Source organism: Gossypium arboreum, chromosome 2, assembly GCF_025698485.1.
Source record: "Gossypium arboreum isolate Shixiya-1 chromosome 2, ASM2569848v2, whole genome shotgun sequence".
NCBI lineage: Eukaryota > Viridiplantae > Streptophyta > Magnoliopsida > Malvales > Malvaceae > Gossypium > Gossypium arboreum.
The window spans coordinates 113,811,540-113,826,193 of record NC_069071.1 but is presented as its reverse complement, the minus strand read 5'-3'; the positions used below and the strand labels follow the sequence as shown (position 1 = coordinate 113,826,193).

At 31.8% G+C, this 14,654-nt stretch overlaps 2 protein-coding genes across 2 annotated transcripts; both read left to right on the top strand.

Annotated features, from left to right (window-relative positions):
• Positions 1-101: 101 nt before the first annotated feature.
• On the top strand, positions 102-4,279 carry LOC108462140 (zinc finger CCCH domain-containing protein 11-like). Its single transcript, XM_017762127.2, has 8 exons — positions 102-484; positions 946-1,030; positions 1,143-1,283; positions 1,400-1,488; positions 1,861-2,049; positions 2,171-2,301; positions 2,406-2,508; positions 3,786-4,279. Exons 1-8 carry the CDS (start codon positions 314-316, stop codon positions 3,936-3,938), a joined length of 1,062 nt encoding a protein of 353 aa, XP_017617616.1. The 5' UTR covers positions 102-313; the 3' UTR covers positions 3,939-4,279.
• Positions 4,280-5,279: 1,000 nt separating this feature from the next.
• LOC108467100 (60S ribosomal protein L4) lies at positions 5,280-8,171 on the top strand. Its single transcript, XM_017767610.2, is given in 5 exon segments — positions 5,280-5,501; positions 5,504-5,578; positions 5,581-5,613; positions 5,616-6,535; positions 7,879-8,171. Coding segments are annotated over 5 exon segments (1,209 nt in total). The 5' UTR covers positions 5,280-5,434; the 3' UTR covers positions 7,993-8,171.
• Positions 8,172-14,654: the final 6,483 nt, after the last annotated feature.

Here is a 14,654-nt window from a genome sequence, read left to right as displayed (position 1 = left end):
GCCTTAAGCCAAAAAAATAAATAAAAAGCACGTGGATACCCACACCAATACAGTACATGCCACAGAAATCTGCCACGTGTAAAAGTACCAGGACTAAAATCGACAATTCACTACCTCAACCGTAGCTTCTGGATCAACCCCGTCTTTGTCCAAAAAATCCCCCAATTCCAACCTTTTCAATTCATTTCCGAAAACCCTAAAATAAAAAACTCCAATAACGAACCCAAAATCTGATTAATTAGATTGCTTTTCTCGAGAAAATTTGAAAAAATAAGAGGGGAGATTTCGAGGTGTTATTCTATGGTGATAAGAGATGCCGCCCAAGCAAGCCTCGAAAGCAGATTTAGCGAAGAAGCAGAAGATCATAGAGGACAAGACCTTCGGTCTTAAGAACAAGAATAAGAGCAAAAATGTTCAAAAATACGTCCAAAATCTTAAGCAATCCGTACAACCGAAACCTGATCCGAGTAAAACTGCTCAAAAGGTTCGGATCATCTCCCGGTTTATTGTGTTGTTTAGGAGAAATAAAAGAAACAATAATCTGAATTTATGTTTGAATTAGTTTACTTTGTATGAAAAGTGAAACGGTTTGTTCTCTTGATCGGAAATTGTAAATTTGAATGGAGATGAAATATAATTGCAAACCATAGAGCATCCTTTTTTTTAATTTGAGCTAAGGCGTTAAAGATTGAATACTGTTTTATTGATTATTTTCCTCGCTGTTTATTGTGTTGTTTAGGAGAAATAGATGAAATTAGAATCTATATTTATGTTTTAAGTTACTTTACTTTGCATGAAAAGTAAAATGGTTTATTCACTTGATTGGAAATTTTGGTTCTTTAGGAATTGTAAATTTGAATGGAGATAAAAATCAATTTGCTAAACATATATTATCTTTCCAAGGTATAGAAATATTATTTTTCTTACCCATTTCTTTTATCTCAGAAAAAGAAAGAGGAAGAGAAGGCCAAGGAGAAGGAGGTGAATGACTTGTTCAAGATTGCTGTTACTCAACCCAAAGTGCCTGTTGGTAATTGTCCCATCTTTTCCTCTTTGTTTCTTGATTATTATTGGTATATATGTTTACTTGTGTTGGTTTATTGGAACTGAAAGTTTAGAGCTAATAATTGGGCCTTGATCAGGTGTTGATCCCAAGTCAATATTGTGTGAATTCTATAAAGCCGGACAGTGTGTCAAAGGTTTTAAATGCAAGTTCTCACATGACCTGAATGTGCAGAGGAAAGGCGAGAAAATTGACATTTACAGTGATAAGCGTGACCAAGGTTAATACTCACATGATATTTTATGTTTTTATTTATGTTATTGCTATCTGCTTAGCTCTGTAGTAAGATTGAAGGGTGTTCTGATTTTTATGTGTGTTCTTCTTCCTCTCTTGAAGGAACAATGGAGGACTGGGATCAAGCAACATTGGAGAAGGTTGTGGAGTCAAAGGGGAAGGAGTATCAGCAGAACAAGCCTACTGATATTGTAAGCTTTTGCTGTTGGTCCTGTGCATTGTTTATCATTAGTTAAGAACTTATAATCTTTTGAATTCTATCTTTGTTTAATGAACGTGCTTACGCATTTATAGGTGAAAAGCTAGTGTGGCATGTCTTTTGTCATATTTTCAAGCACTTGCATTTGAATACGTAACATATTATGAGACTCATCTAATGTGGAAATTATTAATTAGATATGCAGAAGATAAGGAGAGGGAGAGGTAAAATTTAGTCGCAATGAGGATAAAGTTGGTGTAAATTGTAGGGTTTAGCTGTGTAACTTGAGATATTTGTTTCTCTTCTGTGCCTCGTTATCTAACTTTTAATTACTGTACTTATCACTGTTTTGATGTAAATTCAGGTTTGTAAATACTTTTTAGAAGCTGTGGAAAAGAAACAATATGGTTGGTTTTGGGTTTGCCCAAACGGTGGTAAAGATTGTCATTACAGGCATGCTCTTCCACCAGGATATGTCCTAAAGTCACAGATGAAGGCTCTGATAGAGGAAGAGAGTGAAAAAACACCAATCGAGGATGAGATTGAAAATCAGGTAATACTTAGATTTGTTGGAATCAACCTACCATTCCTCCATCCTTGTATCAACATGGTTTGTTACTTTATCTTTCGTTAGGTATTTAAATTAGCTAAATATTACATGTCTTCGGTTGTAGCGTGCCAAACTAAAAACTTCAACACCTATGACTCCTGAGCTGTTTATGGAATGGAAGAAGAAGAAGATTGCAGAAAGAGATGAAGGTTTGGCTGCACAGAGAGCAGAAAGGGCCAAGAATGACCGCATGAGGTATGCTCTTCATGGCATGTGTGCTTTCACAGGTGTCTGTGTGTAATCAGTTTTCTTTCTTGAAAATCATTTACTAAATTTCTTGTTCTTTGTGCTTTCTGCAGTGGTCGTGAACTGTTTCTGTCAGACGCTAGTTTATTTGTGGATGATGCTGAGGCATATGAGAAATACCAGAGAGAGGAAGAATTTGATGCTCCAGAAAATAAGGTACTCTTTTTCTTGACCTCTTCTATTTTTATGTCTTTAAAGCTCTTTTGAACTACAAAAATCAGTCTGGTGAATCGTAGGTGGAAATCCAGGTAAGAGATCTTTAGGACGCTTCTATATGTGGAGCAGATGTTGGTAGATAGAGCATTGCCTTTTTAAGGTTTTTTAGAGAAAGAATTACTAGTCATAGAGTCGTAATAAGAGTTCCCAATTTTAAACAGAAGTGTGACAACTGACAACTGCTATTATGCTATCACTAGTACTGCTAAGTATTGACACTATCTTACATTTATCAATTATCAGAATCAAGCCACCTTGTCTCATATTCTTGACAATGGAAGTAATGTAATAGCTAACACTAGAGTTCAATGTATTTTTAGGTATTCCATCTCGAAACAGCTTAAAACTACTCTTGTTCCTGAGGATCTTTATGTTTCCATGCCTTGCCCTAGTTTGATCCTTAAAGAGGGAGTGAGGTTTAAAAAAGCACCTCCCTGATTGTGGTGATCATGTATAACATGCTTTCTTTCTGGTTTGCTGTCATCCGTAAGGAAATCTTTTGCCCCTTCTTCTTAGTGCCTGATAATGGCCAAAACTTGGAAATATGATTAATTCGCAGATAGAATTGGAGTACATGCAAAAGTATATATGCTTTTGACACCTATGTTACTTTGATTTGGGTATGGATATGGATACGTGTCCAACATGAGTATGGTTAGATTTTCCAAGTTTTTCCATGTTTATGAAAGATTCTTAGAGGTCATATTTCTATATCTGTATGCCGGACATGAGTTTCAGTGATGTCAGTTTGGTTCAGTCGGGATTTTTAGAACCGTCTAAGCTTTGTTTGGTTCTCGATTTTTTCATATTAATTTTTTGTTTTATTTTTTAGACTTGCTTTGATAAAATGAGTTTTGTTTTATGACTTTTGAATATTATTTGACAAAATTTCAAGGTCTTTTTCATAAATATTTATGAAAAACAATACTTTTTTAAGAACTCTTAAATTATTTTCACTATTTTAAATATAAAATATTTATTTTTATAATATAAAAATTATGATTAATTATATATTAAATAAATAAAAAACATAATTCAGTTCGATTTCAGGTAATCGTGGTTTTTGAACTTGCATTTCATAAACCGTCCAAAGACTGGTTGGTTTTATGAACTTGCATTTTATAATATTCTGGTCGGTTTTTTTGTTCAGCCCTAGTCAGATAGATATATGATGGACTAGATGTTGAATGTTTCTTGTTTTTCATATTCATGTTCAGGCAAATAGTGATTCAGCAGCTCCTACTGGACCAAGTACCGCCAGTGTTCCAGAAGATGATGACGATGAATTGGACATCGATGAATTAAATGAACTAGAAGCAAGCTTATCGAAAACATCAATTCAAATTCAGGAGCCTTCTGCAGAAACTTAAATTTGAGACATGTAGAATCTTTAGTCCGCACGTGTTTTGAAGTGTGGACTCTATGATCCTGCTGCAACCATTACGGTTTCCTCCATAGCTTAAGACTACTGAGCTCCTTGTTATGGCAGCCATGTTCAAGGTTCACCTGTGAGCCTAATGCTGCTGTGAATTCATGTTGTGAAATTGCTAGTTGTATCCCATTTTTGATGCTGGGTTTATCTCAATAATGAGGATTATGAATATAATTATGGTTCCTTGTTAATAATTTAGGCTTGTATGCAGACAAAGCTGGATTCTCTTAATAAATGTAATTTTCATTGATCTATTATATCATATGTTGTGTTGCTTTATATCATTGCCAGTGTCATTGTCTAATCAAAGATGCATGCATTTATATATTTGTTCTAGAATTTAATTATTTTTTGTGGTAAAAGAATTTTAATTTCCTATTACTTTAAATAAAAAAATATGTATATATTTTAAGATTATTTTTAAATATAGAATTTAATTAATTAAAAAATCATTTTTCCTTATTGTTGATGATAAGCCAAATCAAAGAAAGAATAGATTATAATACACTTACACCCCAACAAATAGATTTATAAAAATCTTGAGTTTAAATCCTATATTTTGTTTTTTCTTTTCTATATATAAAGAGATAAAATGGGATAAAATATATTTAAAATAATATAATTTATTTGTAAAATAATATTAGTTTCATCATTATTAATTAAATTGATATTTAATCAACTCATAACATCAATTAAGCCAAATGTTTAATATATAATGTAGTGGTTTGCATTGAATCCAAAATATCCCAAGAAAACTTTGCAATCTGAATTTAAAAAGGACATAAAATATAGATTTAGCCCAAATATTTATATTTTTAATTAATTTGACTCTTTTTTAGCTAAATTTGACCTTCAAATTTTTAAAAGAGTTAAATTTAATCATCAATCTTTTGATAAAAGTTGAATTTTTATTTTTAAATAAAAATGCTGACTAAAATTTTAAATTATTAAACATGGCAATTCATGTATGCTTTATGTTATTTTTATTTTTATAATATTTATTTTTCTGAATATTTTATAAATTTTAAATTATTTATCAACATGACATATAATACCATGTCAACATAAAATATCGTAAAGAGTCACAAAAGTTATCACATCAATATCGTTAAAAATACTATTGTTTTAGTTAATATTTTTATTAAAAATGATTTGAAATTTTTCGAAAGATTAATAATTAAATTTAACTAAAAATAATAAAAATGTTAATATTAGAGCTAAATTTATTATTATACCATTAATATTTGGATTGAGTGGTATATGATAAGATTCTATGGACCCGTCAAGATGGTATCCCCGTAGCCAAACAACCCTAAACCCAATTCTTAAACAATTAGCACACCTCCACTCTCCTCAAAACCCTAGCGCGCCTCTCCCTCTCATTTTATTCATTTCTCCCCTCGCGCTCTCTCTCGCAATCCAAAACCCTGAAAAATGTCGGCCGCCGCCCGTCCTCTGGTCTCCGTCCAAACCCTAGAATCCGATATGGCCACTGACGCTACCCCACTGTTCCCCTCGCCGATGTTATGAAAGCCTCTATCCGACCGGACATTGTCACCTTCGTCCACGACAACATCTCCAAAACAGCCGCCAACCCTACGCCGTCTCCAAAAAGCCGGTCACCAAACCTCCGCCGAGTCCTGGGGTACTGGACGTGCCGTCTCGCGTATCCCTCGTGTTCCGGGCGGTGGTACTCACCGTGCCGGTCAAGGTGCTTTCGGAAACATGTGTCGTGGTGGTCGTATGTTTGCTCCGACCAAGATCTGGCGCCGTTGGCACAGGAAAATCAACGTTAACCAGAAGCGTTATGCTGTTGCTTCCGCCATTGCTGCTTCTGCTGTCCCATCCCTCGTCATGGCACGTGGTCACCGCATCGAGTCTGTACCGGAGATGCCTTTGGTCATATCTGACTCCGTGGAGAGCGTGGAGAAAACCTCGGCTGCAATTAAGGTTTTGAAACAGGTCGGAGCATATCCGGATGTGGAAAAGGCTAAGGACAGTCAAGGAATCCGACCCGGAAAAGGGAAAATGAGGAACCGGAGGTACATTTCTCGTAAAGGTCCTTTGATTGTTTATGGAACCGAGGGGTCAAAGCTCGTTAAGGCCTTCAGGAACATTCCTGGAGTTGAGGTTGCCAATGTGGAGAGGCTTAATCTTTTGAAACTCGCCCCTGGTGGACACCTTGGGCGATTCATTATTTGGACCAAATCAGCTTACGAGAAGCTTGACTCAGTTTATGGATCATTCGAGAAGCCATCAGAGAAGAAGAAAGGGTATGTTTTGCCTCGTTCTAAGATGGTGAATGCTGATTTGGGTAGGATCATTAACTCCGATGAGGTGCAATCAGTGGTGAAGCCTATTAAGAAGGAGATCAAAAGGGCACCTTTGAAGAAGAATCCATTGAAGAACTTGAATGCTATGCTGAAGTTGAACCCTTATGCTAAGACTGCTAGGAGGATGTCTCTTTTGGCTGAGGCACAACGCGTTAAGGCTAAGAAGGAGAAGCTTGACAAGAAGAGGAAGCCCATTTCTAAGGTATATCAATTCTTTTTATGTCTTTCATTTTGCTTGTTTTCTTTATGGTTTTGAGTTTCTTATGATAGTGATTGCAATTTCTGCGGTTTAGGCTGATATATCTATGTTAATGGAATTATGTGTTCATTTAATGGTCTATTTAATATTGCTTCTTGAATTATGCGGTTTAGGATGATATATCAATTTTCTCTCATTTCACCCCCAAAGTGCATGGCATCCAATAAGAATATGCGCTTGTCATGTTGTCATGTCCTTGTTGACTGATATCATGGGCCAATTTACTAATAAAGCCTATATATATGATTAAAGGGGACTTTTTGCTTATTAATGCTTCTTAACTGTTTGATTAATCCCCATTTATATTGTTGTCGTGCTTATGAGTGTTACTCTTCTTTAGCATAGTGTTCCCAGCAGTGTGTCAATTTCAGTTTATATACATATATTTGTTAATATATTATTGCTATTAACAATAAGGGTTGCTGCTGTTTAATACCATTGTTTTTCGTTTTTTGACCATGTAATCTTACGGAACTTGAATTTCTAGGGTGATATACCTTAAACCATTTCCTAAATGGTCTTTTTTTTTTTCCATGTTTTATCGTTTGTTGCATGTTTGCACTACTTGTTTGAATCATTTAGTTTAGTCATATGCTAGATGGGTATGCTTTAATTGTTCAACCTTATGTTGAGCATTCTTTTGGTTCACTTTACTCTGTTCTGTTCTTTTGTTGTACTCAAATTATGGGTAGAAATGTTTGCATCTTAATATTTTTCAAATTGTTTACTGCTTTTTACATTCTTACTCAGATGTGGCTGATATTGGCATCTATTTCATCTGGATGTATTTGTTCATCCTCGTGAAAAAATTTGTGCATTAATGATTCTAGCTTGCATAGTGTTGTTTCGGTTCTTAATTGTTAGTATTGCCATTAGAGCTGACAGTTCTGACTTGAACTCAATCCAACTTGATTAACTTGAAACCAAACTCAACCCAATTAACTCGAGTCCGAACCTAACTCAACCTGATTTGATCATATAAAGGTAAACCCTGACCTCGAAATGATTTGAACACAATAACATGGCCTAAACCCAAATAAGCCTGAATTTATCACTCCAAAACTGAAATGATCTGAATTCAAAATTAATTTGAAAATTTTCAAAACCCAAATTAACCCGACTCTAGTTGACTTGATCAGAAACCAATCTGACCCCAATTGACAGGTGTAAATGCCATGGATCCCATATCTATTTTAGAAGTGGCCTTGTTAAAAGTTGAATTATTGAATACAATGTTAGTTTATTGACACCTTACTCACATTCGTCATTCTCTTTGCTGGTTTCAGGAGGAGGCAACCGCAATCAAGTCGGCAGGCAAAGCATGGTATCAAACTATGATCTCAGACAGTGATTACACCGAGTTCGAGAACTTCTCAAAATGGTTGGGCGTATCTCAGTAATTTAGTTCTTCCTTAAGAAATTATGGCAGACAATCATTTTTATCAGTTTTGTTTTAATGTTTTTGACATGTTATATGTTGATGGCCTTTTGGAATAGTTTCATTTATCTTGAAGACAAGGATTAAATAGTTTTCTTCCGTTCTCCTTTTATGATAATATTGAAATGTTGGTTGTGTGCAGTGTTCTAGTAGTGAACTTGTATGACTTACCACCAAGGTAGAGGGAGCTAATCCCAGTACTAATCATCGTAGAAAATTGTATGATTGCATGATCAAAAATCAAGTCTTACTGGGTCAGAAAAAAATGTCAAGAACGCGAATCTAGCATAAATATGCTATGTTCAAATGTTGTTACTTCTGTAAATTGGTTTCACGTTTTTCATTCATTTTGATGATGAAGAAGATGCAAAGCACCTTAATGTTTCAGTGATGGATCCTATAACAGAAGTTGACCATTTGAATTCGAATAGATTCATACATAGAAATAAAATAACCATCTTGGTCTCAGTTATTTAGTAATTTTAAAAAGGAAAAGTTGAACAAGTAAAATCGGGTAATGTATTAAGAATTGGATTGTATTTTCATGTGGTGTGATATAAGGATTAATTTATTTATTTTAAGTAAAAAAAAGGTAAAATATGATTCAACTCTTAATATAATTAATTTTATAATACTGCTTTTTCTAGGAAAGGAAAATATCAAGTTCTCTTCAATGTTTTCATTAATGTTTTATTAGTTGTAGTAGATTTATTTATTTATTTATTTATCATGTTGAAGCTTCATATAATTAAAACTAGACAAATAATTCGACTCTTTAGTATATAAATTTATAAAGCAATATAATTACACAAATATATGAATATGTCCAAAATTTATAAACAAATTAATATGTCCAAAAATTTATAAACAAATTACTAACTTATTAAAATTTATAAAATATATAGATACAAAGATGCAATTTATCAAATAAAATAAACTTTTTTATTGGCACCAAGTTTTTGAGCACCGAGATGATGGATTGAATCTCTTAACTTTTTAAGGTTTTCCATTTTCTTCTCCAAGTTGGTGTTTAATTAATATAATTTAACATATTAATAAAATATTTCAAATAATTACACTTAAAATTAAAAATACTTTAAAAATCCGATTGACTTTTAACTCGATCGGCATGAGTATTGTTAACAATACAAGAGAGTATGAGTTTAAGTGCATTGAAGCGCATTATCCTCTTATTTATAAATTAATGAGAGACTATGAATAATTCGCAAATATAATCGAACTTATAATAAAATTATTAAAAATACTTTAAAAATTATTTTTATATTTTAAATATAATCGTAATACAAAAATATATATAAATACACAAATTACTAATAATTTTTTTATTAGCATTAAGATTTGAGCAGCGAGATTATTAATTTAATGTTGAGGTTTTCCATTTCTTTCTCCAAGTTGATATTTAAATAAATTATTTTTAACAATTTTTAAAATCGTCCTAATCACCTCGTAATTCTAGAAAATTAAGCATATTTCAGAAACTTCCTTGTATTAAATTAATGTAAGTGACAACGTTGGATGTTGCCATAATCAACAACTTGTCCTTTTTTTCTTAAATAATTTTGTTCTCATCATTCGAAGAACAACAGTACTATACTGTGGTTCCATTTTTTTTTTTATGTAAATTCGATTTGGATCAAGTTGGCATTGGTTGGATAATTTATTTTATTATTTAAAACTATTTTTTATATTAATTAAATTTAAATTTAATTTAATAAGATATTAAATATAATTTATAAAAATAAAAGTTTTGAATATTAAGTATTCAAGTTCAAGATTAATCGTGCATAATTAAATGGGTAGATATCCAAGTCTCACCTTAAGTTGTTATCATGTGTGAATGTTAGTTCAGTTAATTGATTCGTAGTCTAGATTGTTCCGATTTGTAATTTGCTTGTATTGTAAAATTTGATTCTTTGTTTTTGTTCTTACTCTATTTGAGCAAGAATAATTTGATTCCACGCTTTGTAATTACTCGAACATGTAATGTATTTATAAAATTTTTTTAAAAAAATGTGTACCTCAATTTGGAAAAACAAACTTGAAAGTTTCGACTTTCCTCTGTATTGACATGTGAGTCATTTCTTTTTTTTTAATTACATAGGAAAATGATAAATTTTTAATTTTCGTCCTTATTCTACACTTAAATTTAAAATTATACAACAATGGTCGATTTTCAATTTTAACCTTTGTATTAAACTCGAATTTAAGATATAATTATTATGCTTTAAATTTATTTTTTTTGCATAATTTGGTACTTCAATTATTACAATGTCATCGATTAAGCCGAACTACTTTATTTTGATTAAAATGTTAATTTAACTTTTAAGAGTTGTTTAGTGAGGCTTCGATGGATCAGATGTTGATTATGAAAAGAGTTCTTGAACGATTTATTGATAGTTCTGGCCATCGAATCAGTGAACAGAAAACCCAGGTCTTTTTTCTCTAAGAGTGTTTCCCTTGCTCTGGAAATGGAGATTAGCGGTGGATTTGGTTTCTGTCACGTCGATAATCTGAGGAAGTACTTAGGAGTTTCGCTCTTACACCAATGAGTGAAAATGGATACCTTTCATTATCTAATCGACAACATGAGGAAAAAACTAGCAAAATGGAAGTCTAAGCTACTATCTCTAGCTGGTAGAGTCACGTTGGCTCAAGCAGTTTTAACTGCTACTCCCGTTTATGCAATGCAAACAACGGTTATTCCAAAGGGGGTTTGTTCTGAAATGGATAAGATTATCCATAATTTTGTATGGGGTGACATGGAGAAGAAAGGTATCAATCTGGTTAAATGGGACGATATTTGCAAAACTACAAAACATGGTGGTCTCGGCTTTAAGAAATTTGACAACCTTAATAAAGCTTTTCTTATGAAGGTCGGGTTTAATATTATTAAGAACCCTCACCTCTTATGGGTTCAAGTTCTTCGAGCTAAATTTAAATGAAGGGTGACCTACCGATTGTGCTAAATGCAAGTAACGCATCGCGATTATGGAAAGGGATTTGTAGTGTTTGGAATAGGATCCGAGATGGTGTCATATGGAATGTTGGTAATGGATTAAAAGTGGATTTTTGGAGGGATAATTGGATCAAAGACTAGGGACCCCTTATTAATGCCTGTTCACAACTTGAAGGAATTCCATCTGGGCATATTCCTGTTAAGGATATGTTGACGCTGAGTGGAGAGTGGAATTGGAATAAGATTGGCTCGTTACTACCACGATCAGTGTTGTTAAGCATTGCTGCCTATAAACCTCCATCAGGCCGTGATGTGGATGATTTTGTGGGGTGGAAATATGATAAGAAGTGTGTATTTTCCATTCGTTCGACTTATGTTGCTTAGCATTTGGAACCAGATTTAGCGTATTCCGGGACCTCAAAAGGTAAGGGTATCTATTTGGCTTGCTTATCTAAATAAAGCCTTGACCAATGACAACCGAAGGAGAAGTAATCTTACCCAAGATGCAAGGTGAATGATTTGTGGAAGTTTGTCGGAAAGCATTGAGCATGTGTTGCGTTTATGCATACCAACTGTAGCAACTTGGAGCTCGATAATCAGGCCGGAAAAGAGAGACGAATGCTTCTCTATCAGTTTTGAAAGTTGGGTGGAAATAAATATCTCTGATTCTGAGCATTTTGCATGCGATCCCTCTGATTGGCAGGTACTTTTTGGTGTTATTTGCTGGCAGCTTTGGATGAGGAACAATTATGTGTTTAATGCAAATTTTGTTGAGAATGAAAGTATTTTGGAAAAGAGTTACCGTACGAGAGAAAACTAACTCTGTTCAATCTTTGGATCGATGGGGGCCTCTAAGTATTCTAAAACTAAAACTAAAACTTTGATGGGTTCTACAAGATGATGAGTGACATAAAGTGAATATTGATCGTGTAGTCTTCGAGGTGTCCAGGAATGCTGTTGTAGGTGGTTTGATCTGCGATCAGCATAGGACGTGGATTTCTAGTTTCTCAAGGAATATTGGTCGCTGCTCAGTTATCGATGCTAGCTTTGGGGAGCTGTGGAAGGTCTCCAACTTGCCTAGAACCTTGGGCTGAAACGAATAATTCTTGAGTTGGACAACAATGAAGCTATTCAAGCGATTCAAGAAAATGTAGTTGATCAACATTACTTAGTTGTGACACGTACTATTAAGAACATGTTGCAACTTCCTTGGATAGTTAAAGTTACTCATACCTTCAAAAAGGGTAACAAGGTAGCTAATGGGTTAGCATCTATGGCGTTCTCAAGACTAGTGGGTAGGTGCCTTTTCATGCAATCGCCAGATGAAATCTTACAAACACTACATGATTATTCCGGAGTAGCTTGGCCACATATAGTTTAAGTTATGGTTTAATCCTTCTTTTTGTACCAAAAAGAAAACAATTGTAAACGCTATTAAAATTATTTGTTAAAGTCTAATTCATTGTAACGTCAATTTTTTTGTTACATGGCTATTAAATAAGTATTTTTCTTTTAATTTCAAAACATCATGCTTGTAAATTTAATAGAAAAATTTAATGGCATTAACAATTAAATCTAAATTTTAAATTCGAAAAATAAAAATAAAAATTCCTAAAAATAAAAAAAAACAAAGATTAAATTTCAAAAATACATAAAGCACAAACACTTTATATTTTCTTTATAATTTAACCCAAAAATTAACTCAACCTAAACATGATGAGAACTATACTAATTAAATTATAAATTTAATTTCCAATAAAAATAAAAATAAGTGAAAATTTAATAACAAAATTAAATCCAATTCATTTATTGTTTCTAATTAATTAGAAACCAAACTTTGGGTGATGCCTAATTTAATTCAATTAAATGTTAAAAAAAAGTAGATAAAATCCAACACCCTACCTATACAGCCAAAGGTTGATAACATGTGATTTATTCTGTCACATCAAACATGGGTTAGATATATGTAATTTAAGTAAAATTTGTATTTTTCAACCAAAAATTTATTTTTGTCGATTGAGTCTTAACTCAATAGGTATGGATGTTGTTGTCAATACAAGATGACGTGGTTTTGAGTACACTGAAACGCATTATCCTCCTATTTATGGGTTCGAGATGGACTATGGGTAGTTTTAAACATTGTGTAAAAAAGAATGATATGATCAAAACATATAATGAAATTGTTAAAAAATTATACTTATTTTCTACTCGGTTTTAAATAATTATAAAAATTAAATTACCTCGTTATTTTCATATGGATTAAATTGCTCGTTATCCTATAATTTATTAATTAAAATAGTTATCACAATCATCTATTGTCCTTATTTATTTACTTTTTAATAATATAGGATTAAATTGATGGAAAATAATAAATTGCTTCTAACCTTAAAATACATAGGCATTTTAGGTATTTATTATATTAATTGAAAATATTCTCATTAAACTAAATATTTATTTATAATAACTAATAACTGTATTTAATATAGAAAATTAAAAATTAAATTATTCTATTTTTTATGGAGTTTACACTTAAACAAAAGAATTTAATTTAATTTAATTTAATTAATTAAATCGGTTTAAATAATTTGAATGTGTTAAAATAAATAATTTTAAAAATCGATGGATGGACGATTGTGTCTACATGCGGTTAGTATAAAAACAACAATAGTAATAAAATTAAATTCTGTAATAATATTATAACGTAAGATAAAAAAATAAATTAAACACACTGTACCGGATCTCACCATCTATCTAACCCCACCCTAAAATTAATGAAATTAAGGAATGTGGTTATGAAAGCACGTGGAGTGGGGTATGTAGAAAAAAGGCACATGCTGCTATTCGCTCCCTCTTTCTTTCGCATCTGCCGAGGACACGTTGCATTTTATTTTTACGTCTTGAAAATGATAATTTTTTTTTAATATAAATATATATAAATAGCCAATTGAGTCTTAGTTTAGATGATATTAGTATTATTGTCAGTGCAAAAGAGTGTGAGTTTAAGTGTGTTAAAACGTATTATTTTTTTATTTAAAAGTTTAAGAGTGTAATTCTCTTTACCATTGGTAAATACTTTTTCGGAAAAGACTTACCGTATTATTTGGTATATAAATTTGACACGTTTTTAATATAATGTTTGGATTATTTTTAATTAGATAGAATATTTATATTTGACAAAATTTATACATTTTAATACATGAAGATAATAATGTTAATTTTTAATACTTAATTGTATTTTATAATTAATTTAATGAAAATTCATAATTAACTAATAACATGAGTAATTAATTTTCATAAAATTAACCCTAAAATTCGAATTAAATCACGATCATTAAATTGTACGTGACAAAACAAATTCTTAATTAACAATAAATTTATTCTATCAACAAAATATCAAAAATTTAAATATATTAGCAATTAATTTCTATCAGATCAACCCTAAATTTTAACTTAAACCATGAAAAGTTAACATTGATACCTTTTAATACCAAAACATATAATTTTAATAAAATACATATATTAAATTAAATCAAAATTTAACACAAATATAACATTATAAAAAATATCAAACTCCGATACTAAATAATATATTAAGCTTTTAGGAAATTCCCCAAATAACAATATTTATTCTTCAATTTGAGTAAAAT

What these genes read in the sequence shown, in the direction of transcription:
- LOC108462140 (XM_017762127.2), top strand. Translation starts at nt 314, where the DNA reads ATGCCGCCCAAGCAAGCCTCGAAAGCAGATTTAGCGAAGAAGCAGAAG. An exon ending in GCCAAGAATGACCGCATGAG is followed by an intron (nt 2,302 to 2,405) that starts GTATGCTCTTCA and finishes TGCTTTCTGCAG; the next exon opens with TGGTCGTGAACTGTTTCTGT. An exon ending in TTGATGCTCCAGAAAATAAG is followed by an intron (nt 2,509 to 3,785) that starts GTACTCTTTTTC and finishes ATTCATGTTCAG; the next exon opens with GCAAATAGTGATTCAGCAGC.